The sequence below is a fragment of the Quercus robur genome, chromosome 7 (assembly GCF_932294415.1).
Source record: "Quercus robur chromosome 7, dhQueRobu3.1, whole genome shotgun sequence".
Taxonomy (NCBI): Eukaryota; Viridiplantae; Streptophyta; class Magnoliopsida; order Fagales; family Fagaceae; genus Quercus; species Quercus robur.
The window spans coordinates 21,719,921-21,747,495 of NC_065540.1; the positions used below are offsets into that span (position 1 = coordinate 21,719,921).

At 38.5% G+C, this 27,575-nt stretch overlaps 4 protein-coding genes across 6 annotated transcripts; 2 read left to right on the top strand and 2 right to left on the bottom strand.

The window, feature by feature from the left end:
• Positions 1 to 1,140: 1,140 nt before the first annotated feature.
• LOC126690865 (protein WUSCHEL-like) lies at positions 1,141 to 3,080 on the top strand. The gene is made up of 3 exons (XM_050385985.1): positions 1,141 to 1,653; positions 1,804 to 1,898; positions 2,479 to 3,080. Exons 1-3 carry the CDS (start codon positions 1,254 to 1,256, stop codon positions 2,869 to 2,871), a joined length of 888 nt encoding a protein of 295 aa, XP_050241942.1. The 5' UTR covers positions 1,141 to 1,253; the 3' UTR covers positions 2,872 to 3,080.
• Positions 3,081 to 14,163: 11,083 nt separating this feature from the next.
• Positions 14,164 to 17,853, top strand: LOC126692746 (cell division cycle 20.1, cofactor of APC complex-like). Of its 3 annotated transcripts, none has more exons than XM_050388472.1 (5): positions 14,164 to 14,621; positions 15,088 to 15,360; positions 16,089 to 16,358; positions 16,455 to 17,112; positions 17,195 to 17,853. In XM_050388472.1, exons 1-5 carry the CDS (start codon positions 14,499 to 14,501, stop codon positions 17,233 to 17,235), a joined length of 1,365 nt encoding a protein of 454 aa, XP_050244429.1. In that variant the 5' UTR covers positions 14,164 to 14,498; the 3' UTR covers positions 17,236 to 17,853. The 3 variants fall into 3 exon arrangements, with proteins under 3 accessions (XP_050244429.1, XP_050244430.1, XP_050244428.1); XM_050388473.1 differs by having other exon boundaries at positions 14,165 to 14,621; positions 15,054 to 15,360; positions 16,455 to 17,036; XM_050388471.1 differs by having other exon boundaries at positions 14,165 to 14,621; positions 16,455 to 17,036.
• Positions 17,854 to 20,533: 2,680 nt separating this feature from the next.
• LOC126691162 (uncharacterized mitochondrial protein AtMg00810-like) lies at positions 20,534 to 21,781 on the bottom strand. The gene has a single exon (XM_050386227.1). The coding sequence runs from the start codon at positions 21,779 to 21,781 to the stop codon at positions 20,534 to 20,536; it is 1,248 nt and encodes a 415-aa protein (XP_050242184.1).
• Positions 21,782 to 23,724: 1,943 nt separating this feature from the next.
• Positions 23,725 to 25,164, bottom strand: LOC126691163 (uncharacterized). Its single transcript, XM_050386228.1, has one exon. It carries the CDS (start codon positions 25,162 to 25,164, stop codon positions 23,725 to 23,727), a length of 1,440 nt encoding a protein of 479 aa, XP_050242185.1.
• Positions 25,165 to 27,575: the final 2,411 nt, after the last annotated feature.

Genomic DNA, 27,575 nt, shown 5'->3' on the forward strand with positions numbered 1-27,575 from the left:
CCTGATTTTTCTTATTTCAATTCTGAATTAAAAAAAAAAAAAAACCACAAGCAAAAGGGCGTCGTTTTAGTGGTTCTGATGGCAGCAGTAACTGAGCAGTAACGGAGCCTTGAATTGACAAAAAATTGAAAGTTAGATGACTGAATTGACAAAACTGAAAGTTAGAGGATTGAAATGAAAAACTATGAAAGTTAGAGGATCAGTTTTACATTTTTGCCTTATTTTTTTTTATAGACATTGAGCATAGTATTCCAGAACTGCTTTTTCAGGAAAAAAATGGCCCTAGGGATAGTGAAAGTTACTTCATTTTTCGGCAAATGAAAGCTCACTATACCCTTTATTTTGGGGGCACTATACAATTATTTAATTTCAAGGCTGTACTTTCCATACAGATAGCCTTCCACTGCAGCTACCGCTAGGTAATCCCCCAATTGCCTCAATAGTAAAACCAGGAAAAAGCTTGAATTCCTGAAATTCCTAGAGAGGATACGAGCTTAAGATAGGGTAACAGAACAAAAAAACAGAAACCCTAATAGAAAAGCCTCATGCATAGTTTGGGACCATGTAATGTAATGTAAAGGGAGTCACTTACAGTTCTATGTCACTCATAAGTAAGTACAAGAATAACTCAGCACAAAAAAAAAAAAAAAAAAAAAAAAAAAAAAAAAAAAAAGAAGAGAGAGAGAACGTAAGTACAAGAATATCTGGCTTTTGGGCCTGGTAAAAAACACTAGAATATCTCCAACTTAAAAGAAGAAAATCACATACATTGCCCATTCATTCATTCATTCAAAAGTCTATCTTCTTTCTTTCTTTCCATCCAATATATCATTTCATTCCTTATATTCTTACATTTCACTGCTCTCTATCTATCTCTCTCATACGCACACATCAACATTAAAGTGCATCATAATTAAGTTTCATACCTGGACATGCCTTTTCATTCAAGTAATTCCACTGATACCCTCCCTTTCTAAGCCATCTTTTGTCCCTACCCTTTTTATGAACCCTTGTCTGTCAACTTCAGTCCTTCTCTCCCAGATATTATTCTGATTTCCTCTCCATGTGCCCACCTTTGCTTTCTTCACTATTAAAACCCCATCACCCCATCTCACCATTTCATGCACTCTTACTTATACTCTCACTCTCACTCTCACCTACTTTTCTCTCTCTCTCTCTCTCTCTCTCTCTCTCTCTCTCTCTACTCTTTCTTTTGTTTGCTTCTCTTTGTTTTGTTCTTTGTTTGAAATCTAATGGAACCTCAAAATCAACAGCAACAACAACAAGCACTAAACGAGGATGGTAGCAGTGGAAAAGGGGGATATCTATGCAGGACAAGCAGTACACGCTGGACTCCCACAACTGACCAGATAAGAATTCTCAAAGACCTTTACTACAACAATGGAGTTAGGTCCCCAAGTGCTGAGCAGATTCAGAGGATCTCAGCTAGACTCAGACAGTACGGAAAGATTGAAGGCAAGAATGTCTTTTATTGGTTTCAGAACCACAAAGCTCGTGAAAGGCAGAAGAAAAGGTTAAATTCTGATGTGCCCATGCAAAGAGGGGTTGGAGTTGGGGTTGGTAACACTAATTGGAATAGTACACCTGAAGAATCCATTCACGCCAAGTATCCCTTGCCCAACATAACCTCTGGTGAACCAACCACTCCTTTATATATTATTCTCCATATATATATAATTTTTTTTTCTTATCCTATTTTAGTTTGAAAGGTCTCTTTTTGTGGGTGAACTTTTTTACTATTTATTTGTGGTTGATTTTCTGTGATGTGGGTGTGGTTTGCAGGGGTCTCTGCTTCATCTTCATCATCTGGGGTGATTTCTGTTGGGCATATGGGGAATTATGGATATGGATCGGTGATTATGGAGAAAAGCTTTAGGGTAAGTATCTATTGGTTTGGCACTTTGTCCCTTATGATGAAATTGGTTAACTGAGTTATTAAGGGTTTTTTTTTTTTTTTTTTTTCAGAGTTATACAAGTTCTTGTAGTTTAAATCATCTCTTTTGCAAGTTGCAACATATAGAAATGGCAAGAAACTGACATAGTTAAAACTTGAGACCATGTGATCATATATATATAGTGCAAGTTTGATCTACCCAAGTACTATATAAGACAGCATCTTTTGGTATCTGGTTTCAATAAAAGGGAGAGACAAGCTAGACAATCCTTCTTCAGACCCTTAAAATATCTATAAAAAGAAGAATATCTATTCAGTTTCCTTCTTATAAAACGGTAAAAAATTAAAGCTTTCAAGAAGAGAAATCAATTTCATTTTGGGCTAAACTAATTAGAGGAAAAAACAATGCAGTGCACTAAGACTATAGTTAAAATGGTAATATATTGTGAAAAAAAGTAGCAACTTTTCTATTTATTAGAGTCCTTTTATAATCTTTTATATATATATATCTCTTGCTAGCCTTTTTAAGACTCTTCTCTTTAATGCTTATTTGTCTCAAACAGGACTGCTCAATATCAAATGGAGGTAACAATGGTGGTGTTGGTGGATCTATTGGGCAAAACTTTGGATGTGTAGGGGTTGATCCCTATTCTTCATCCTACAGTACCCTCTTTGATAAGAGAAGATTAATGGAAGAAAACTTAGGAGTACAAGAAGATGATGATGATGAAGAAGAAGAAGAAGAAGAAGAAGAAGGTGAGAAAGAAACTCTCCCACTGTTCCCCATGCATGCTGAAGACATCAATGGCTTCTGCAACATGAACCCTTACACCACCAATAATGGGTACAACTACACCACCTGTTATCGCTCTGCAGATGATGGAATCAATGGGTCTCGTACTTCCCTCGAGCTTAGCCTCAACTCCTACTCTCACAGATCTTCACCCTACCATTAGATTAGACCCACCATAGTTATTACTGTTTGTTTTCTTTATTTGCTACTATGTACGTACTTGGCTTTGCCAATGTCTATGCTAAATTGCTAATTAAGGGTAGTTTGCCAACTGGGCCTAGTTTGACACTCATTTTATAATTAGTTCAAAGTACTAGTTATGAAGTTGACGTGTAATGCAAAGAACTTAATGGGCGATTAATTTAGCTTTTCCTTTGTCTCTTTTGAAAGAATATTCGATGATAATTTGCTATAATGAATGGATTAAGGACACACAATCATAGTAATGATTAGGATATTTATTAAGACCTACTTTGTTGTTTATACATATTGTGAGCTGCTAGAAGACCACGTCTTTTGTTAAGTTTTAGCTTGCACATTATCAGATAGTGCAAGATTTGTGGAGGTTAAAACTTGAAAAAATGGCTTTCTGTCACCTTCACTGAATTGATTAATGCTTCAGTAGCTTTCACGCGCATGCACATTGCGTGGAAAGGTGAATTCTCGACAGAGATTTTAGGTGTGGCTAGTGCTGGTGCGCCTAATCTAACACTGCATAGGTTTTCTGGGTATCATATGGTGCTGTGTACACAGTGAAAAGAATTGGCAATGATATCCAATCCAATAGTATAAAGAAATACTCTATTATGAGAATGGAAAGGGACTGTTAGAGGAAGTATGATGAAAATGCGAGAATGTGAAAGCACATATGCGTCTGCAGTTATAAGGCACAGGAAGTGGTATATATTTTGAAGTTTGAACCCATTTCGTTGAAACAGCAATGTTATTTGTTTTCCTCTCAAAACTATCAAATGAAATGTGGGTTTTATAGTGCCCAAGCCAAGTTGCACATTGGCACAATCCTTGACTTATCTCACTAGTACCACTACCATTTCAAAGTTTAAATATCATACATACTCATTAGTTTAATTTGGTACAAAATAATTTTTAGTATTGATGTACTGTTTTGAAGTGTATATATATAACTCATCATGATATTAAAAAGAAAAAAAATCGTGGTTATTACACACTCTTATTCACACAATTTTCCTATTTTGAGACGTGTGTACAAAATTGTGTGAATTAACTTATATGCAACATCATTTACCCTATTAAGAATATATCCAACTCATTATTATAAAGGTCTGTTTGGATATCGCTTGTTTGTTAAAAACTGAAACTTATTATTGAAAACATTGTAGTAAAATATTTTTTAAACAACCAAAACACTATTCACATGTTTTGTGCAACTTGACTGGTCCACGAACAGTACCATGGAACCAGCCAAACGTAAACACAAACGTTGAAACCGCAGCATGCAAACGCACACTAAGTGTATGATTTTATACTAGTCAAGAGTAAGTGTATTGGACCACTTACTAATGTGAAGACTTAAATAAAACCTTGGAAATAGTGAAATACACCATGCCACCGACCGTTTATAATCTCCTCTAAAAACTATATAGTTTTTAGATATATCTATTCTTCACCAAATATTTTGGGAACTAGCCTAATTATTCACTTCTATCTATAGAATCACAAAATGAACCCCTCTTCATCTTCTAAGATATAATGAAATTCCTTAAGGGAAAAAAATGAGAATAATATTGACTCTTTTCGAGTATTATTCAATATTTCCAGCCCTCATCTTGAGGTCAACTGACACTACCAACTTCTGAAAAAGGATTCATTCACCAACTTTTGCAAGAGTGGAAAAGGATTTCACTCTTGCATTCATTCCACGTGAACCAAATGGGCTTGAGAGTCCCAAATTTCCTAACCTATTTGTTCTTTCAACAAAGTACACCAATTAGTACTCTTTTTTTGCCGACTAGAATATTAATCTGACCACCAGCATCTTCTTACTGCCTATAGGCTATATACAAAGTACATATTCTAGACAGTTCACTTAATTATGGGCTGTTTGAATGGAGGAGGGAAGGAGGGGGAGTGGAGGGGAGTATAGTAGAGTTGACTAAAAATAAGTTAATTTTGTGCTAAATCTACTCTACTCCTCCTCCCTCTCCCTCAATCCAAACAAACTATTAGTTTGATTGACTCTTTGTTTAAAGGATGAATACATGCACCACACAAATGAATGTAACAAGAAATCATGAAGTCATTGGTTAGCTTTTTATCTGAAGGTTCACAACATATACTTTGTTTGTCCATAATAATAATAACCACACACACAACAACTACATTCAGTAATGACTCACTTTACCTCATACAGCCACTAACCAACATAATGTAATCTTATGTGCAGTGGCGACACCACGTACAACTCAGGGTGTTCCTAGGAACACCCTGACCTGAAAAAAAAAACCTCAATTTTTTTTAAAATTTTTTTATATTTGCTCTGTATTAGGAACTGGGAACACCCTGACCTAAAAAAAAAACCTGAATTTTTAAATATTTTTTTTTAATATTTGCTCTGTATTAGGAACACCCTCAAATTTTTTTTTAAAAAAATATTTGTTCTATTTTCAAGCAAAAAAAAAAAAAAAAGCCCAAAAAAAATTTGTAATAGATCCAAGCCCACGACAAGCCCAACAGATTACAAAGATAGCAAACCCACGGATTCTCAAAAAAGAAAAGAAAAAGAAAAAGAAAAAAAATAGAGCAACGCCTCAGTCCCTAAATCAGAAATTACTAAAGGCTTTATCAAAAAAAAAAAAAAAAAAAAAAATCACTAAAGGGCCTAAAGCAAACCTAAAGACAGAAACGCCTCAGTCCCCACTCTCAGAGCAACGTCGCTTAAGCCTCAAGCCACGCCTTAGTCCCTCACTCTCAAAGCAGCACCTTAGTCATCAGAGATCGGCCTAGTCCCTCACTCTCAGAGCAACGCCTCAGCGACGCTAACCCTCATCGGAGGACGGAGATCGGCAGATTGCTCGTCGCCTCGTCACTGCCTCAGCCTTCAGGCCTCCTTGCTCGGCTGCTTCGGTGGTCCCTCCTTCAAGGTATTTCATTTTACTAAGCTAACTTCTTTCTCTTTTTCTCTCTGACTCTCTCTCTCCCTCTCTCTCTCTCTATCTGAACTGAAATGAAAATTATGAAATGAATGAAAGTCTCTCTCTTTTTATTCTTTAATAAGACTAACTCTCTCTCTCTTTTGATTTTTGAATTGTGAGTCTGTGATTGGCCGAACTTTAGCTTTAATAATATATTTTTTTTTGTTTTTGACTTTTTGAATTTGGCTTTATCAGTTTATCTTATTCGTTGGTGTTGGTGTTGGTGTTGGTGGGATATTAATTGTCTTTTAGTGTAATGTGTGATTGTGAAATTTTCTGATTGGCAGGGGGCATTAGGCATGAGGTGTGCTTGTGCTTGTGACTATTTTTTTGATAATGCAGTGTATTGACTTAGACTTAGACTTACTGACTATTTTTTTGTCTTTTGAAATCTCTCTTTTTCTTTGCTTTGCCTTAGACTTAGGCTTTCCTCTAGTTCTCTTTTGGCTAAATTGGCTTTTTGTTTAAGTGTATATATATGTAAATATGTAATTGTGTATTTGTGTTGACTGTCGGCTATTGTCTCTTGAGTGGGGGGTGGGGGATGGGGGTGGGGCCGTGGCATTGGATTGAGGTAGTGGTCCTAGTCCACTTAAAAGCAACACCTAGAACAACACATTATTAAAAAAAAAAAAAAAAAAAAATAGACTATGTTAGGCAGTGGGTTGAGTTAGGTGGATGATGTAGTGTATTTGTATTCTTTACATTGTGCAAAGCCAACTAAACACCTCAAGTGTGTTAGATTACTAGTAGTTAGTAAAGAAAAATAATGAAACAATTAAACAAAAATAATTAATAATTTTATTAATATTTCAAATGAACTTATAATTTATTGTTTATTCTTTTGCTAGTTATTATTGACAAATATTTGATAAAGAAATCACATACCTAAGATTAATTTTTTGGTTAAGATTCATCTTCATCTTCTAAGCGGATTTGTGTTAAATTTAACTTAGAAAATCTTTGTCCAGATATGAATTTGCGTGTTTTTTGGTTGTTGTTGGCGTCAATATATGAATTTTTTTTATTAGATTGTGTAAATTATCATTCTTAAGGAACACCCTGAAAGAAATTTCTGGAGTTGCCACTGCTTATGCGTATAAATTATGGATAAAATTTAGATATACAAATTAAGCTCGTGAAAGGTAAGATTGAAGGCAAGAATGTCTTTTACTGGTTTCAGAACCGCAAAGCTTGTGAAAGGCAGAAGAAAAGGTTAAATTCTGATGTGCCCATGCAAAGAGGGGTTGGGGTTGGTAACACTAATTGGAATAATACACCTGAAGCATCCATTCACACCAAGTACCCCTTGCCCAACATAACCTCTGGTGAACCAACCACTCCTTTTATGTTTTCCCCTTTATTTCTCTTTCTATTTTACTTTGAAAGGTCTCTTTTTGTGGGCGTACCTTTTTGAGTAGTCATGTGTGCTTGTTTTTTTTGTTGTTGTTGTGATGTTTAAGGTTTTTTTGTTATGTGGGTGTGGTTTGAGGGGTTTTTTTGTGAGAATAATAATTGATAAATAAATTAAATTTTATAATTTTCAAAATTATCATTTAAATAATAACATCTCATTAAAATTAGATTTCATCATAAACCAAAAATAAAATTAGGAGATATTATAATTTCATTGGTGCTTAAATTAAAGTACAACCTATAACATGATAAAAAGATTACCATCAATTCATGAATATTTTTAGTTGGCGGAATTAAGGCATGGATCAAGTCATTACTTTGAGACAATATACTCCGTCTACAAATTTATCCGATTTAGTAGATAAATAATTTCTGCACGTTATTTCCAGGATACAACAGTTCAGTCATCTTACCGATTATCCTTACAGGCCTACATTGCTCGTAGAATATGAAACTCTTAATATAGTACTTTCCAAACCCAAAATATAGTATAATGATATATTTAAATATATTTTAACAACATATGTTTGAGGAGGGAGTAATATTGTGTTGGAGTGTAAAATCTATTAATCAAAGGATTGTCCTCTTTCAAAAGCTTACACCTCATGTTTATAAACATCTAAGGTGCCTTGTCATTTAATCCCATGTTTAAAACAAATTGCTTAAAAAAAAAAAATTAAGCTTCTGACTTTTTTTTTGGTATTAAAAACATTGGACAATAATGATAATAACCCATTATTAAATAATGGCTATTACTGATGGTTTGAATAGCCATTTAGATACAAACCGTCTGAGCATCTTAATGCTCATTTTGAATTGAGCAACTAAAGGGAGAAACTTTCAAAAGACAAATTTTGACTTTAATAAGAAGGTAATAGACTAACAGGTATAAATATTAGTAAATGACTATTTGATAAAAAATAAATTTTATAAATGAAATGTTAATGAATGCCTAAGGGCATGGTTTATGAACTATTTTTAGAAAAATTTTATGAGAAAATGATAAAATAATTAATTTTTCTGATAGCTTTTTATATTTACCATGAAAATAGTGTTAAAAACTTTTCTGATATGGTTTATTAACAATTGCCCTAAAGACACCTGTAGGGACACAAAATCTTTAACGGCCCGACAGTGACGTTGGGCTCGCACGCGATAAGTCCCTCACAATAATATTTGTAGAGAGTGGGCTTGAAAGGCCAGCGTTGGATCACAGGGGGACATTTCGGGCCGGACTTTAGGCGAACCAACATGAGATGATGCTTTGGGCTGGATGTTCAGGCCCTTCGATCTGGTATTGAGGAGGATCTGGCTCCTCGGATAGTGTCCAAGGAGCGGTGGTGTTGTCCCCGATTGCCCGTCGGCGGGTTTTTTAGGTGATGTCTGGTGTATATTCTTCAGACATTCTCTTTCATCGAGTTCTTTTTCAGGAGCTCCCTGGGAGAGTCCCCTTTCTTGGTCACATAACATTTTCTTTTATACTAGCCTACGTTCGTCGTCCTTCGTCCACGTGTAGGGTCGATCTTTCCAGGGCAGATATCTGTCCCATCAGTCTAATCCCTGAATTATGGGAGATGGTCCATAAAGCCTAAAAATCCGGCTCTGTCTGGGGCGATGTCATGTCAATGAAGGATATTTAAAGACTATTTCCGTGAGATATTTTCTGATCTTTCAAGTCTGCCTGTATCCCATTCTTGTCAATGGGGTTCTGGGCTTTCCGAGGACTAAGCGGTCCTCGGACGTACCTTTGAACCACACCGGGCTCACTATTTTTGGGCTTGGGCCCTGGCCTCCTTTAGTTTGGTGACCTGTGGACTCCCCATAAGCGAGCGCGCCGGGCCCATAGACTGTTGGGCCCCACAATAGCCCCTCAAAACCCTGCTGTCCAACGTCTTGGTTGGAAAGGTGGGTTTTGGTAATACCGAGCCTTGACTGCGGCTCATTTAATTTGGCCCTTGATCAACGTTGATGACTCTTCACCTCCACGAGGGATGCGCCGGTCTACGAGCCGTTTTTCCTGGATTTATGTACGTGGCCGTTATGCCGCGTGGTTATCTGCAACGTGCCTTTAATCTCTTACCATTTACGAGACCTTCCAGATGCAACGGTTACTGATGGTGTGGGAGAACGAAACGGCGCGTCATACTCTGGATTTCCTTGAGGATTTGAATGTGTCTCATACCCTCTTCTTCGTCCCCTATATAAAGAGAGAAGACAGAGGGTGACCCTTTCATATCCGAATCCCTCACGTTCTTCCCAGAATCCACTTCCTCCATCCGGTTACTCCCTATTCAATAATACTTATCTCATAATAATCCACCATGAACAAACCCTTCTTTTCCCAGAAACGCCATGTCCCAACAAAACTCGAGATGGCTCGGTCGGGGCAAGGGTGGCGGAGGCTTAAGATTTGCCTCCCCATTCTTCTAGCCAAAATCCGAAGCAGGGACTCGTCACACCCCATTCTTGGTGTGACTGAGTCGAAAACATCCCTTGTCATCTCCATCTGCTCTCTCATGAGCATACCTAATAAGGCTCCCCTTCTCCCTCTTTTGCTCCTTTTACTTTCTTTTCATTGCTTCTCTCTTCTTCTCCTCCTTCCCGCTCATGTCCTCCATCTTCTTTTTCCCTTGCATTCTTCAGTGACAAGAGCTTGCTGAAGTGCTTCCATGTCTTCCAATTCTTCTTTCTTCTCCTTCATTATTTTTGTATAAGGATCTTCTCCTGATACGAGCAGTACTGAGGCATAGAGTTCAGAAAGACTTTGAAGGCGAATTTAGAAGACACCTGATGGTTTGCTTACTTGTGTTACGGATGTTGTTACTGTTTTAACAGTTCATTTTTTGTATAGGCTTGTTTTAGCCCTTCCTTGTACGTTGTAACAATTTTTCATATTAATAAAAGTTACTGTTACTCTATTTCGTATGTCTTGTTTATATATTTTAACAAATGTGAAAGCGCTGCTCGGCATAATAGTATAGCACTTCAATTGATAATAAATAAGGCCAAAGTAATCGTTGATAAAAAGATGCCACGATGACTTTAACAAAAATATTATTCAACATGGCAATCCGACCAGTAAGGAATGAGACTTATCTTAAAATTGGCCGTGATGTGTGTTAAATGCTTCGATAAGATGTAAGAAGTAGCTGTCCAAGGACGTGTTACCCACCGGATGAATGGCCTCTTTTGGTTGACGATCATTAGGTTGTTCTGCTGTTTTCATGATACGCGAGACTTAACCCTTTCCAGTATTGAAGCCGAGAAATTTCTTCATTCGGGCAGTTGATCTCCCAATGAGCCTGAGTCCGAGGACTTTGTAAAACCTGGGTTTTGTTCTAGACTTATGCGTTTCATGCTATGTACTTGACTTTTTCCCTTTAGGCTTGAGTCCGAGACTTGGGTCTTTATCGGTACTAGGTTTTCTCTTTTTAGCTTGAGTCCGAGGACCATGCAAGCCTTAGGTTCTGTCCGAGACCGATGTCTGCATTAGTACTTGGTTTTCCCTTTTAGCTTGAGTCCGAGGACCATGCAAGCCTTAGGTTCTGTCCAAGACCAATGTCTGCATTAGTACTTGGTTTCCCCTTTTAGCTTGAGTCCGAGGACCATGCAAGCCTTAGGTTCTGTCCGAGACCAATGTCTGCCTTAGTACTTGGTTTCCCCTTTTAGCTTAAGTCCGAGGACCATGCAAGCCTTAGGTTCTGTCCAAGACCAATGTCTGCATTAGTACTTGGTTTCCCCTTTTAGCTTGAGTCCGAGGACCATGCAAGCCTTAGGTTCTGTCCAAGACCAATGTCTGCATTAGTACTTGGTTTCCCCTTTTAGCTTGAGTCCGAGGACCATGCAAGCCTTAAGTTCTGTCCAAGACTTCGAGTTCGGATTTTCCCTTTCATTGAGTATTTCCCGAGGTGCCAAACAGGGTGTCCGTGGGCCTTCACGCAAAGCGGGCCTGGGTCGCGAATCCAATGAGCCCGCGTATTAAGAGATATTTCTGCAACCTCTGGCCATGCAGTACTTTTCTGACGCCCCAAAGATCGAGGCGCGCCTTTACGAGGCTCCCTCAGTCTTTTGGCTGCAGTTGACGTTGGAAGTTGAGCCAAGACCACTTTGTCTGTAGCGCTCCTTGGGACGCCGCGTGATTTGACTGCCACTATCTTGTCTTTTCAAATAAATAGGAGGGAGAAAGGGTTGCTTTATATATACGCCCAGTCTTTTAGTTTTCTCCCACATCACGCTTCCATATCCGGAGTTCTCCCTTTTTTGCATAACATGTTGAAAGTGAGGGTTGGGAAGAAGGAAGTGTCTTCGCCGCAAAAGCGCCGTGCCTTCATGAAGCTTATAACAGTAAGGTATGGGCGCAGGAAGCACAAGTTCAGGAGAGTATTCCATCTCCACCGAGGGAGAACGGCGTCTCTCCCTCTTTTAGCCAAAATCCGAAGCAGGCTATGTTCATGCCAGCACTTTGGTATGGCAGAAGAAGGGTTTTCCTCCATCAGCGCCTCTGCTTTGCGGCAGGTGTATGTTTAGAGAAAGCCCCATCACCTCCAACTCCCTGCACCTTTTCTTCAACGGTGTCAGGTTCAAGTTGGGTCTTTTTGGCTACCTGAGTTATGGGCATGTAAGGGTGCGGGGGAAGAATAAGGTCTCGGAGCTGTAGCCAACCTTTCCTCCGACATACCTCTTCGGCTTTCTCCAGCTTTCTTGTATTTTTTTTTTTTTTTTTTTTTTTTTTTTTTTTTTGTGTAGTAAGCTCTGACGTAGGCCGACTCCAGCTTTTCGTTTGTACACTGTACTATTTCTTCATCGTAATAAAAATGGAAATTCCTTTACTTGTTTTGAGCACTGTTTCTTTGACAACACTGTTTCTTGAATGGGTGTGCCCTATGTGTGCGTTTCTTCAAGAGTATTTAGAGCCGAATGGCTTGAAGCATAATTCAACTAACTCCAATTTATCGACAATACCAGGCATTACATCGATAATTCATAATAAATGAAACTTAAGAAAACTAACCGAGATATCAGTTGGATATTCTGTGATAAGCGCGTGAATATCGTCCAAGGCTGATGATTTCTAAGCAATCCATCTGAGCAATCGACTGGGATATAAGGGGTTCCAGTGATGTCTTCATTGTACTTGGTTTCCCCATAGGCTTGGGTCCGAGGACCATGCAAGGCCTTGGTTCTGTCCATTACTTTTAAGATGTCTTCATTGTACTTGGTTTCCCCATAGGCTTGGGTCCGAGGACCATGCAAGGCCTTGGTTCTGTCCATTACTTTCAAGATGTCTTCTTTGTACTTGGTTTCCCCATAGGCTTGGGTCCGAGGACCATGCAAGGCCTTGGTTCTGTCCATTACTTTTAAGATGTCTTCTTTGTACTTGGTTTCCCCATAGGCTTGGGTCCGAGGACCATGCAAGGCCTTGGTTCTGTCCATTACTTTTAAGATGTCTTCTTTGGCGTCTTTTCTCTATATTGATTTATCTTTCGAAGGTCAGCCCCTAGGCCAGGGAGGGAGGAGCAGGTTCGAGGCCGCAAGCCCCTAGAGCTGTCCGCTCCGTTGGCAGTGTAAGGCGTAGCCCCCAGCAGAGGCTTATGGCGGAGCAGTAACTGTACGTCGCCGGAGATGGGAAAAACTCGTGAATCTCCGGTTATTGGAGAGCTGACTCATGCACCACCCGTGCCAACGCACAAGCCTTCCCCACAGACGGCGCCAATTGTAGGGACACAAAATCTTTAACGGCCCGACAGCGACGTTGGGCTCGCACGCGATAAGTCCCTCACAATAATATTTGTAGAGAGTGGGCTTGAAAGGCCAGCGTTGGATCACAGGGGGACATTTCGGGCCGGACTTTAGGCGAACCAACATGAGATGATGCTTTGGGCTGGATGTTCAGGCCCTTCGATCTGGTATTGAGGAGGATCTGGCTCCTCGGATAGTGTCCAAGGAGCGGTGGTGTTGTCCCCGATTGCCCGTCGGCGGGTTTTTTAGGTGATGTCCGGCGTATATTCTTCAGACATTCTCTTTCATCGAGTTCTTTTTCAGGAGCTCCCTGGGAGAGTCCCCTTTCTTGGTCACATAACATTTTCTTTTATACTAGCCTACGTTCGTCGTCCTTCGTCCACGTGTAGGGTCGATCTTTCCAGGGCAGATATCTGTCCCATCAGTCTAATCCCTGAATTATGGGAGATGGTCCATAAAGCCTAAAAATCCGGCTCTGTCTGGGGCGATGTCATGTCAATGAAGGATATTTAAAGACTATTTCCGTGAGATATTTTCTGATCTTTCAAGTCTGCCTGTATCCCATTCTTGTCAATGGGGTTCTGGGCTTTCCGAGGACTAAGCGGTCCTCGGACGTACCTTTGAACCACACCGGGCTCACTATTTTTGGGCTTGGGCCCTGGCCTCCTTTAGTTTGGTGACCTGTGGACTCCCTATAAGCGAGCGCGCCGGGCCCATAGACTGTTGGGCCCCACAACACCCATTAACATGACTCATTTTATAGAGTGTTATGTTTTTTTATTATTTATTTTTTGAGAATGAAGTGTCGTGTTAATGGTGTTTTTAGAACAATTGTTAATAAATTATAATAGGAAAATTTTGACATCATTTTCATAAAAAATATAAAAAATTTTCAATAAAATTAATTATTTTATCATTTTCCCATAAAGTGTTTCTTAAAATAATTCATAAACCAATATTCCAATCTCTTGATTCTCAAAAAAAAATCAAAATTCCAATATCTTCGTCGTCTGGGGTGATTTATGTTGGGCATATGGGGAATTATTTATGGAGAAAAGGGATATTTTCGTCAACACGGAATTACAACGGCTATCTCAGGAATATAGTCGTTGCAACTTGCAAAAAAAGATAAATCACCTGAATCAGGCAAAAGAGCATCGCGAAGAACAAACCTCAATCATCATCATCTCATAATCCTCAATCAAAACTCTCTCTCTCTCTCTCGCAGGGACTTACGTACAGTTCATAAGCGCTCAAATATTCACAACAACAGGCTCTTCTTCCTCAACTCTTTCTTCATATTTTGTTTCTTTAGTCTAACTCTTTGTCTTGCAGGCTTTGATTCTTTGTTTTAGTTTCAACAATTTTTTTTGTAGGGTGTTGTACTTTCTCTCTCACTGTTTCTTTATTGTCTATTTCTCTCTCTCTCTATATATTTTTTGTTGTTGGTTGTGTTAGAGTTATGGATGCAGGGTCTGTGAATTCTTCTCCTTCTTCTTCTTCTTCTACAAGTAGATACTTGAAGTCGCAGTCTCGGTTCCCTCTTCAGGAACAATTTCTTCAGAGGAAGAAGCCCAGAGAAAACGTAATTTCATATATTTTTTCTTTTAGTTTTGTTTACATCTCTGTTACTGCTTTACTGTTTTACCCATTTGTTTCCATTGCCCTTTTTTTGGTGTCTTCTTGCTTTAAATTTCATTTCTTCACATGGGTTTTCTACAATTTGATCTTTGAAATAAGGTTTCTTCGAAGAGAATTCCGATTTTTGCCCCAAGTTTCAATTTTTAATGAAATTCCTTATTGGGTTTATTTTTTTATTTTTATTTTTTATTTTTATTTTTTTACAAAAAGCAGGCATTCAATTTCAAACTGTTCTTTTCTTTCTTTCTTAATTTTTCAAATGAGGAATCTCTGATTGATTGGCTTATAAAAACCCTTTTTTGGGGGGTGTTTGAAATCTTAAACCGATTCAGTTCTTCTACATAGATCTTTTGAAACGTGGAATGTCTTCTACTAGGTATTCTGATGTAATCTTTGTTCCTCACAAGCAGTTGGATAGGTTTATTCCAAACCGATCAGCAATGGATTTTGATTACGCCCACTATATGCTGACAGAAGGGAGGAAAGGCAAAGAGATTCCACCTGCAAGCTCGCCCTCCAGAGAGGCCTACAGGAAGCATTTGGCAGAGACCTTCAACATGAACAGGACTAGAATTCTTGCTTTCAAGGACAAACCCCCCGCTTCAGTCGAGTTGTTCCCGCCCCATTTCTTCTCTTCCGCACCCCAGGATAAGTCTGCCAAGCCCCGGCGACACATTCCTCAGGTGGGGGTCTATGATTATTCTAGTCTTGTATTGATTCTTTTGTGGCATAAAAGTTTATGGACTTGGTTATATTTAGAGGATGATGACATCTTCTTGGTTGGAAAATGTCAGGATATAAGTCATTTAATTTAACAATTTTACATGATAAATGAACATCCAAAAGGCTTTGATTCTAGTCTTGCATTGATTCTTTTGTGGTATAAAAGCTTATGGACTCTTTTATATTTAGAGGATGAGACATCTTCTTGATTGGAAAATGTTAGGATATAAGTCATCTTAATTTAATTTAATAATTTTACATGATAAATGAACATACAAAAGGCTATCTCATCACACACCTTTTGTATGCTTAAATAGTTTATAGTTGGGGTCTATGATTCTAGTCTTGCATTTAATTCTTTTGTGGTACAAAAATTTTCTGGACTGGTTATATTTAGAGGACGGGATTGAGACATTTACATGATAACATGAACATCCAAAAAATCTCTTGTTTTCTCATTTAATATGAATATTCATATTCTGAGATGTATGGTAGCAACATAGACAAATGAGTTCATTTTTTTGGGTTCATTATGTTGCCATATCAATTCTGTGATGTGAGTGAACATAAAGAATTTGAAGAAAGGCGGTTCCGTTTATAATTTTATTCTCAAATATTTGCCTTATGAGAGTATAGATAACTATGTTGTATTCTAATTTGTTTGGTTTCCTTTTGTTTGATTATGCAGACTTCTGAGAGAACATTAGATGCCCCTGACATAGTGGATGATTACTATCTCAATTTACTGGATTGGGGGAGCAGCAATGTTCTTGCAATTGCTCTTGGAAATACAGTTTATCTCTGGGATGGTTCAAATGGCTCTACTTCAGAACTTGTCACTATTGATGATGAAGATGGCCCTGTCACAAGTGTTAACTGGGCTCCTGATGGCCAGCACATTGCCATTGGCTTGAACAATTCTGAAGTACAGTTGTGGGATTCAACAGCTAATCGACAGGTTCCTTGATTCTTCATTTATCCTCCTTATTTTTTTTTATTCTATTTCATAAATTTTTGCTAATGCTTTTAGCTACTGTAAATGTTCTTTCTGCAGCTAAGAACTTTGAGAGGTGGCCACAGATTGAGAGTTGGATCACTGGCATGGAACAATCACATCCTTACCACCGGAGGAATGGATGGTCTGATCATTAACAATGATATAAGAGTTAGATCACATATTGTCGAAACCTATAGAGGTCACGAGCAAGAGGTTTGCGGGCTTAAATGGTCACCCTCAGGCCGGCAATTGGCAAGTGGAGGCAATGATAATCGCCTATTCATATGGGACAGATCAATGGCATCTTCAAATGCAGCGACGCAGTGGCTTCACAGACTTGAAGAGCACACATCTGCAGTGAAAGCTCTTGCTTGGTGTCCTTTCCAGAGCAATTTGCTAGCCTCTGGTGGAGGTGGAGATGATAGGAGCATAAAGTTTTGGAATACTCATACTGGTGCATGCTTGAATTCTGTGGACACTGGCTCTCAGGTGTGTGCTTTATTGTGGAACAAGAATGAGAGAGAGCTGCTTAGCTCTCACGGGTTTTCTCAGAACCAGCTCACTCTTTGGAAATACCCATCCATGGTGAAGATGGCAGAGCTCACTGGTCATACTTCAAGAGTTCTTTTCATGGCTCAGGTATTATATGAACTCAACATGAAAATTTTTATCTTTCTTCACTGGTCATACTTCAAGAGTTCTTTTCATGGCTCAGGTATTATATGAACTCAACATGAAAATTTTTATCTTTCTTCATGGATTGACAATGTTTTCACCTTAATATAAACCTTTTGCAGAGCCCAGATGGTTGCACAGTGGCAACGGCAGCAGCAGATGAAACACTTAAATTTTGGAATGTCTTTGGGGCCCCGCAAGTGGCAAGACCTGCTCCAAAAGCAAATCCTGAGCCCTTTTCCCATGTAACTCGTATCAGATAGATGTAAATAAAAGCTCCAGATATCAAAATTGTTGTCTCTGCAAACGCTAATTGGATATTCCCTGTGGGCAAAGCTGCAGCCGAGAGAATTGCAAGGCAAAGAGATGCAACATCAGATGATTCAGAGGACTCTGGAATCGACAGCTAATGTATTGTCTCTCTGCAAACTCTGATTGGATATATGCCATATGCATACATCAGTTATTTTGGCTGATAAGGGGAGCAGCTGCAGCCAAGAATATTGCAAGGCCCCGGCCAGCTGAGTGGTTCTAAGGTGCAAAGCAGTGCACTTAAAGTTCACTCTAGTAGACTTATGAGTGATAAATATGCTTATAACTAGTAAGCACACAGCAGTGTGCTTTGAGTCTGTATAAACTGCCTTTATACTGGGGCCAGTTTGGTAGTGGTGTTTAAAATAATGCGAAAACTGTTGTATAGAATTAACTTTAATTGGACCAGAAAATATTGTAGCACAAGTATTTATATTTTGAATTAACAACAAAAGAGATACATGCATGAGTCTCATATGGAACCTGTAACAGGAGGAGTATCCCCAGAGTTGCTGAGCCAAATTTTGCTGGGAGCTCACCTTTGTCTGCAAATAGCTATATTAGAAATTCAATGAATAGCAAATACATTACTTGAAAAGTAATGAAAAATGTCTAGAAAAAAGAGTTCTCACCAAATCAGGCCTTGAGTGAAAAGAAATTCCAATTTTTTTTTAATCCAATAGCCCCTTTGGGTGGAAGTTCAAATGCTATATGAATGCAATATAGAATGGTGAAACAAGATAAGGTCATCAACCCAGCATTTATTTGTTAGTCTTGTCTTCCCACAACTTCAGAAACCACCATGAGAAGCAAATGCAAGCAAAACATGCCCCTATTTGGAATGCATTAATTACTAAATAAACTTCTAAAATATATATTTATTTGGTATTTGTCAAAACTCAATTCTTGCAAACAAATTTTATACTTAATTCTTGCAGTGGTTGGTCCTAAGCAGCCAACCAGAATTGTTAATATCCTATGTTGGTGTTGATTTTGGGCATTTTAGGTTTGGACATGGCAAACCACAGTGATTATTTTGTTTTTACTAATAAGTTAAGCCCCACCCGATGGGTCTTGAACACATGTCCTTAGCCTCCACCTTGCTCTTATAAGGGGAAGAGGTGTCATTAAAGACTTAAAGTTAAAGCTTATTGATAAAAATAAAAAACCCACTATAAGCTAATTCTTAAAGCAAGTAATTTCCAAGCTATAAAAAGCTAAGTTCCAAGTTCCAAACCTTGAACAAAAGGAATTGTTGTCTCTCCAAATAGAACCCACATGTGAGATCTATAAACAAGCCAAACAAATCGATTGGGTATAAACAATCCCGCAAAGCCAAAGAAGAAAGCAAGTACTTGAAAATGATTGGTAGTTGGCTCTAAAATAAAAAATTTTGTAACACAAAATAGAGCTAGAAAATTAGCATGTCAACCTCAAGAATAAAGGCTTAGAGCATTAGTATTGGTGGAGGCAAATAGATAAAATGCTAAATTTAGCAACTAAATATAAAAAAAGTGGAACAAAAGGCTAATGCATCAGTGGAGCAAAAGCCATATTTTTTGGCTATTGAGCTACAATGCGCAACCAAAGATGGATGTGCACTGTAACTAAGATGGTGAATTTTTTTTTTTTTAATTATAAAAAGATATATTATTTTATTATGTTGGTGGTGGTGGTTGTTGTTTATTGTAGTAGATATATTATTTTATTATGTTGTTTATATTATTTTATTGTATTGAATACTAAAATAAAACTACTAATGTTGGATGTTTTGTAAAGTGATGTGAAAAAATAGATAAAGTAGTTTTTTGTGGTGCCAAATTGCTCAATTTTTGGCACCACTAATGCTAATGCTCTAATATTTAAGCTTCGAAAAAACCTAGATTCAACACCAAAAAAGATAAAAATAAAAATAAAAATCCCAAAAAAATTAAACATGAAATATCCCAAATATGAATTCAGAGCCACTTGAATTCATAACTTGAAGAGCTGAAAATCCTCCATCAAAACACAAAACACAACTAGTAATATTATTATTAAATAAAAAAACCAAAAAAGAAATGTTGGAACTTAGGAGCCTCACAGTCACACACAGACATAATGGTGCTCTTTCTAAAATTACCAAATGGGCATACTCTATTCTAATTTCTAAGACTATGAACCTAAACATACAAACAAACAATTAGAATGTAGATTCTAGATTCGAAATCTCTCGCAAATATTATGGGGTCGCTCCTATAAGATTCTTTCTAGTAATAACTTGGGAACGAAAGGACTACATACGCCCAAGTGAATAATCAAATACTTAAAGAGATCTGAACATCCTTTTTATTTTTTATTTTTTATTTTAAATTTTTTTGATGAGAAATATGTGTACTTTATTATATATCTGAAAACAACATAGCATCTTGAATCATCATCGATTCAATGAACGGTGGACAATCTTCCATCCAAGTTACAAGAAAATCAATGTCTTTTGCATATGCCGCAAGGGCATGTGCAGACTTATTAGCTTGTCTCCTCACATGCGAGGATTCAAAGGCTCTAAACTCATGCAACCTATAATGTGTCCCTGACAATATAGTAGAGATGGATATTGGGGTAGTAGTGGTCCTCAAGTGTGTGGCATATAGTACTTGAATCTGATTCAAAAATGACGTCACGTACTCCAACGTCTCTAGCAAACACAGTAGCTTCATCCATAGCCTTAGCTTTGGTTTCCAAAGGACCTAAAGGGAGCTGAATGCGATTACTCATGGCAGCAACCACGGAGCCTTCATGATCACTAATGATAACTCCAACACCAATCATGCCGAGTTGGGGAATATAAGAAAGTACAGAGAGCAAGTATTGAAAGAAGAAAGGAAGCCAAAGCTAGAGAGAATTCTGGAATGAAGAAAAACTTTTGTATATTACTCAACTGAATGAATCTGTACAAGAATCTGTGACTAAATACAGAAAAACAGAGCAAGTAAAATATCCCTAACTATACGGAAACAGTTACAACACTTGTGCTTGTCAATTGAGTCACGTGTGAACAATTCTCACTTAAATACATCACTAAACTACAAGTCACTAAACTACAGCATTTCATTAAGCTACACTGTACAGCTAAACTACAATGCTAAGCTGTCGTTTATATCAGATTTTCATCCTTGCACTTCTTTCTTCTTTTGCTTCGTTCCTTTTCTTGCTTTCTGATCTGAATCACAATTTTGACACTCCCCCTCAAGATGACAATCAGGATTGTGAATATTTACAATGTTCATCTTGGCAAGTAAAGACTTCAATTGTTGACCACTAAGTGCCTTTGTAAGAAGATCAGCTAGCTGTGAGTGAGTAGGAGTGAAAAACAATCTGATGACTTTATCCTCAACCTTATCTCTGACCAAGTGGCAATCTATTTCTATATGTTTGGTCCTCTCATGAAACACAGGGTTTTCACCAATATATATAGCAGCTTGGTTATCACAAAACAGCATTGCAGGCTTTGGATGATAAACTTCTAAATCTTTCAACAAGGCTAATATCCAAGTCATCTCACACATAGTCACTGCCATGGCTCGATATTCTGCTTCTGCAGATGATCTAGAGACTATGGATTGCTTTTTAGACTTCCATGAAACCAGAGAATTACCCAAAAAGACACAATAACCAGTGGTTGATCTTCTAGTGTCAACACAAGATGCCCAATCTGCATCTGTGAATGCCTTTAAGTGCAAATCTGAATTGGATGATAACAAAATACCTTGTCCAGGACTTCCCTTTATGTACTGTAACACCTTATAAGCTGCATCCAAGTGAGGTTTTCTTGGTTTTGACATAAATTGACTCAGCTTGTTCACTGAGTATGTGATATCTGGTCTGGTAATAGTTAAGTATATCAACCTGCCAACCAGCTTTCTATAAATGCCAGGATCAGGTAATAGCTCCCCATGGTATTTGCTCAACTTTAAGTTTTTCTCCATAGGAACTTTGCTAGGCTTGCATCCTGTCATGCTTGCATCTTTGAGCACTTCCAAAGCATATTTCCTTTGACATAAGGAAATGCCTTTATCTGATCTAGCTATTTCAAGGCCAAGGAAGAATTTCAAGTTTCCAAGATCCTTTAGCTTAAATTCTTGATCCAAGAACACTTTAAGCTCTTCAACAGCTTGAATATCATTGGTGGCTATAAGAATATCATCCACATAGACTAAAAGTGCTATGAATGATTGATTGAACTTCTTGGTAAAAAGGGAGTAATCAGACCTTGACTGTTTGAATCCACATTTGAGAATAGTGGATGAAAATTTTGAGTACCACTGCCTTGATGCCTGTCTAAGGCCATACAAGGATTTGTTAAGCTTGCACACTATATTCTCCCCCTTGCTGTGGAATCCTTGAGGCAACTGCATGTAAACTTCCTCATGAAGCTCTCCATGAAGGAAAGCATTGTTTACATCCAGCTGAGTTAGATGCCACCCCTCACAGTAGATATGGCAAGCAAAGTTTTAACAGTGGTCATTTTAGCAACAGGGGAAAAGGTTTCAGTGAAATCCAAACCCTCCTGCTGTGTAAACCCCTTAGCCACAAGACGTGCCTTATACCTTTCCACTGTGCCATCACCTTAATACTTCACTCTATAGACCCATTTGCACCCAATAGCCCTTTTATGGAATGGTAAGGGAGTAAGAGACCAAGTCTGGTTAGATTCTAATGTTGCAATCTCAGCAGCCATTGCATTCTGCCATTTGGGATCTTGGACAGCCTCATGATAGGATTTGGGTTCAGAAACAGTAGTGATAAGAGAGCAAAAATGGGCATAGGATGGAGATAAAGTAGAAGAACCAAGAAAATGAGATAAGGGGTATTTTGTACCTGAGGTTTGTGAGGCTAAACCAAACTTGATGGCATGATTGGAATGATTAAACTGATCAGTAATAATATTGCTGCATTTATAGTCTTGCAAATAGGAAGGAGGCTTAGACACTCTAGTGGATTTTCTCAAAGATGGAGGTGAAGGAATAACAGTAGGTTCAATGATGGGAGGACTAGAACTATCAGTATTAGAAGCAGATGGAGAAGCAGATGTAGCAGGTGAAGAAGAATTGAGTAAAGGATTAGAAGTTGAAGTAGGAAAGGCAGGATCAGGAATGGGCTGAGAGATGACAGAATCAAAATATGATGCAGATGTAGAATCAAATAAGGCAGATTGTGAGGCATTAGAAGTATCTAGAGGAGGAAAAAGGTGAGGAAAAGTGATATTTGAGTGAGGTGAGGAAGAATAAGTGGATGAAATGAAAGGAGACACAGTCTCATGAAAGGTGACATCTCTAGAGACAAAGATTTTCTTGGTGACCAGATTGAGTAACTTGTACCCTTTGACACCAAAAGGGAATCCCAAAAAAACACAGGGAACAGATCTAGGGTCAAACTTAGATTTGTTATGAGATAAGGTGGAGGCAAAACAAAGGCAACCAAACACCTTTAAGTGAACAAAAGAAGGTGGTGTATTGTAAAGTTTCTCAAAAGGGGTCTTATTTTCTAAAATGAAAGAGGGCAGTCTATTGATGATGTATACAGCAGTCAAAACACATTCACCCCAATAGGAAATATGCACATTAGACTGAAATTTTAAAGCTCTAGCAATGCTTAAAATGTGTTGATGTTTCCTTTCCACAACTGAATTTTGTTGTGGAGTGGCAACACAGGAATGTTGATGTATAATCCCATGATTAGCAAAGAAGTCTTTTAGGAAAAATTCATGAGCATTATCAGTTCTAATTGCTTTAATATTGGTGTGAAATTGTGTGGAGATCATTTTGTAAAAAGAAATCAATAAGGGTCTAGTTTCTGATTTTGATTGCATAAGATAGACCCATGTTGATCTAGTTGCATCATCAACAATGGTAAGGAAATACCTAAAACCATTATGAGTAGGTTTTGCAAAAGGACCCCAAACATCACAGTGAATGAGATCAAAAGCATTAACAGACAAATGATTGAAAGAAGGAAAAGGAAGTCTTTTTTGTTTTGCAATGGGACAAAGGGCACAATCTTTATTACTATGTATAGTGCTTACATCAGGGAGAAGATCACACAGGACCTGAAGTTTAGCATCTGATACATGACCTAATCTAAGATGCCAAAGATAGGATTTTGTGGTAACAGGAACATCCACAACATTATTTTCAAAAGAATTGAAAATAGATCCTAAGATAGAAGATACATTTGAAACAGATTTGCAAGATTCTGAAGATTGTAGCAGATAGAGATTATGATGCAGCTTACCCATTCCAATCGTTTTCCAACAAGAAAGGTCTTGTATAAAACACATATTTGACAGGAAAATGAAGCATCAGGATAGACTTTTGGTTAATTGACTAATGGATATCAAGTTGAAAGTGAAAGAAGGAACACATAGTACATTTTCAAGAATTAAACTAGAAGTTACTTGAACGGTTCCTATGTGTGTGACAACAACTCTTTCACCATTAGGAAATTGAACAAAAGAGGTTATAGAGCTAGTAATTTTAGTGAACAAATCAACTGAATGAACTATGTGATCTGTGGCACCCGTATCAAGAACCCAAGTGTCTTGACTATGTGCAGTTTTGTTTGAAGGATTGATAGCAAAAATAGAGTGTTGCATGCTCAAACATATTGAGTTTTGCAAGAGATCATCAGAAATACCTGAGAGGGCAGAATTGGCTGTGTGAACTGCTTCATTAGAATTACTAGAACTGGATGCATGAGAATTCAACAAGGAAATCAATTGCTGATACTGTTCCGGAGTGAAAGAGAAATTGTTGTTCTGATGCACATTCTCATTCTGAGCTTGATCACAATCCATTATGACCTGATTAGCCATAGGAAGCTGCTTTCCCTTTTGCTTGTAGCCTGGTGGAAATCCAACAAGCTTATAGCATTTCTCCTTAACATGCCCAACCTTTCCACAATAGCTACACATAGGCCTTCCCTTTCCAACATTCCCTTTGAAATTCTTGCCAGGAAAAGATCCTTGATTGAAAAGTTGATTCTGGATAGCCAGAGCAGTGGATTCCACTGAAGGAGTGGCATGACTACTGGAAGATCGTTGCCTTTCCTCCTGGATTACCAACGAAAAAGTCTTATCCACAGATGGAACAGGTTCCATCATGAGAATTTGAGTCTTGACCTGTGAGTAACAATCATTCAATCCATTAAGAAATTGCATGATTGAATCTTGATGGTGATGATGCCCTATCTTCTCATTCACACCACAAGTACATTTTCCACATGAACACGATGGCAAAGGCCTCAGATTTAACAATTGATCCCAAGAAACTTGAAGATCAGTGAAGAAGCTTGTCACTGTAGAATCTCCTTGCATCACAGTGGAAATTTGCTTCTGAAGTTGAGAAATCCTTGGTCCATTTGCTTGTAGAAACCGATTCTTGAGAGCATTCCAAACCTCAAAGGCTGTGTTTCTGTAAATGACACTAGCAGTAATATGAGGTGAAACTGAATTCAAAATCCACGATGAGATCATTGAATTGCATTTGGACCATGCCTTTTTCTCAAGTGGTGTAATTGCCATTGATGCAGTGATGGATCCATCTACAAATCTGAGCTTACTCTTAGCATCTAGAACCATCCTCATTGCTCTGGCCCAATTAGGGTAATTATCCTCAGTAAGAGGTTGAACAACCAGGATCGCACCAGGAGATTCACCATGGTGCAAGAAAAATGGACTTCCAGGATCTTCCAATGGAGAGAGCTCTCGTGTAGGAGAAGAGGAAGTAGTATTTGACGCCATTAACGAAGGGTCAAGCTCTGATACCATATAAGAAAGTACAGAGAGCAAGTATTGAAAGAAGAAAGGAAGCCAAAGCTAGAGAGAATTCTGGAATGAAGAAAAACTTTTGTATATTACTCAACTGAATGAATATGTACAAGAATCTGTGACTAAATACAGAAAAACAGAGCAAGTAAAATATCCCTAACTATACGGAAACAGTTACAACACTTGTGCTTGTCAATTGAGTCACGTGTGAACAATTCTCACTTAAATACATCACTAAACTACAAGTCACTAAACTACAGCATTTCATTAAGCTACACTGTACAGCTAAACTACAATGCTAAGCTGTTGTTTATATCAGATTTTCATCCCTGCACTTCTTTCTTCTTTTGCTTCGTTCCTTTTCTTGCTTTCTGATCTGAATCACAATTTTGACAGGGAAAGACAGCGGCATCCATGTTTATCTTATGCCATGGGAAAGCCGGTGGAATCCAACGATTGTCGGTGGCTTCTTTAAACTTGGTGGGCTGAAGCTCCAAGTCGAGTTTTGTTTTGACCAAACCAGATGCACCATGCCGTCGTGATGGCAAGCTTGATAATCTCGGTGTCGACGTGCTGGGTGAAGAGCAGGTGCCACAGAAAGTCCATGAAATCCCTGTAATTGACCTCGGTTTTATTAAACGGCATATCAGCGAGGGTCCAAACTTCTTTAGCAAGGTAGCAGTCCCAGAACAGGTGCCCAGTAGTCTCCGGAGCGAGGTTGCATGCTTCACACGGGGAGATATCCAAGACATGTCGGTGAAAGAGGTTCGCTTTTGTAGGGAGGATATTTTTGCACGCTCGCCAAGTGAAAAGATTTATTTTGTTTGGATGTGGAGATTCCAAACTTGTCTCCGGAAACTGATCTGAGTTATGCCGTGAGAGGCTTCCGCAGTCGAGTTTCCTTAGGTCATGGACATTGCCACTTTGTATGGACTGTTCACTGTTCACTTACCCTTTGGAGTATATGCCCATATTAATTGGTCTCTCGGCTTGTGGTGGCTCAGTGGAATGCCAAGAATGGATGTGACATCGTCCGAAGAAAAAATTTGGTTGATAAGATTCACGTTCCACTCACCACTGTCTGAGTCAATTAGACTGCTCACCTTGGTGTCCGCTGGAAGGATAGCTGGCGGTGACAGCACCCTAAAAGTTGAAGGTCGCGGCAGCCAACGTTCTGTCCAAATGCCTATGTCGTTACCATCTCCCTCCTGCCAACGGTAATCCGCCTTCAGGACTGGCTGAGCCAAGAAGATACTCCTCCATGCGTATGACGGCTTTGTGCCCAACTCAGCATGCAGAAAATTCGTATTAGGAAAGTACCGAGCTTTTACAACCCTGTGAACCAAAGAGTGGGAATTGATTTGTAAGCGCCATCCTTGCTTAGTTAGGAGAGCTAAGTTGAAAGCTCTTAAATCATGGAAGCTGAGCCCACCCTTCTCCTTAGGGGCACACATTTTTTCCCGGCTAAGCCATGCTATTTTATTTTTACCATCTTTTTGGCCCCACCAAAATCTGCGTATCATCCTAGCCAAGTCGTCACAAAGAGAGTTAGGAAGTTTAAAGACACTCATAGTGTTTGTTGGTATGACTTGAGCAACTGCTTTGATAAGTATTTCTTTGATTGCTTGAGATAGCGATTTTTCCTTCCACCCAGATAATTTGTTATCAAGCTTCTCCTTCAAAGCTTTGAATGTGTTTTGCTATGATCTACCCACTAGCGAAGGTAGTCCCAAATGAGTCTCATGTTGGCGAATAACCTCAGCTCTAAAACAGTTTTTGATTTCTTCATGTGTGCCGTGTGGGGTGTTCCTACTAAAGAAGAAAGCAGTCTTTTCTTTATTTAGTAGTTGGCCTGAAGCACGTTCATAGATTGCCAAGAGATGCTCAAGATGGCTAGATTGTTCTGGAGTGGCTTGGCAAAAAATGATACTGTCATTTGCAAAGAATAAATGGGAGATCTGTGGGCCATAGGGACAAGCTGATGCAGTCCTAAGAAGTCCAATTGACATGGCCTGGTTTAGAAGTGCTAATAGACCCTCTGCAGAAAAGAAACAAGAATGGGGAGATGGGATCCCCTTGTCTTAAGCTCCTAGAAGGGGTTATGTGACCTTGGGGTTTTCCATTAATTCTAACAGAGTAGGTAATAATGGTAATACATTGCATCATAAGATTTACCCATTTTTTTATTAAAGCCCATTTTTTCCATAATTTTTTCTAGGCATTTCCATTCAACACGATCAAAAGCTTTACTCATATCTAGTTTCAAGGCTATCTCTCCAATTTATCACTAGTTTTTTGGTTGAGGTAGTGCATAGTTTCAAAAGCAACTATAACATTATCAGGTATGAGGCGGTTAGACATAAAGGTACTCTGGTTTTCACTAA

Bases quoted from the DNA above. Each gene is read 5' to 3' on its own strand.
- LOC126690865 (XM_050385985.1), top strand. From the start codon at position 1,254: ATGGAACCTCAAAATCAACAGCAACAACAACAAGCACTAAACGAGGAT. The intron at 1,654-1,803 runs GTGAACCAACCA...TGTGGTTTGCAG, and splicing joins CTTGCCCAACATAACCTCTG to GGGTCTCTGCTTCATCTTCA. The intron at 1,899-2,478 runs GTAAGTATCTAT...TGTCTCAAACAG, and splicing joins TTATGGAGAAAAGCTTTAGG to GACTGCTCAATATCAAATGG.
- LOC126692746 (XM_050388471.1), top strand. From the start codon at position 14,499: ATGGATGCAGGGTCTGTGAATTCTTCTCCTTCTTCTTCTTCTTCTACA. The intron at 16,359-16,454 runs GTTCCTTGATTC...TTCTTTCTGCAG, and splicing joins ATTCAACAGCTAATCGACAG to CTAAGAACTTTGAGAGGTGG. The intron at 17,037-17,194 runs GTATTATATGAA...AACCTTTTGCAG, and splicing joins GAGTTCTTTTCATGGCTCAG to AGCCCAGATGGTTGCACAGT.
- LOC126691162 (XM_050386227.1), bottom strand. From the start codon at position 21,781: ATGCAGTTGCCTCAAGGATTCCACAGCAAGGGGGAGAATATAGTGTGC.
- LOC126691163 (XM_050386228.1), bottom strand. From the start codon at position 25,164: ATGGCGTCAAATACTACTTCCTCTTCTCCTACACGAGAGCTCTCTCCA.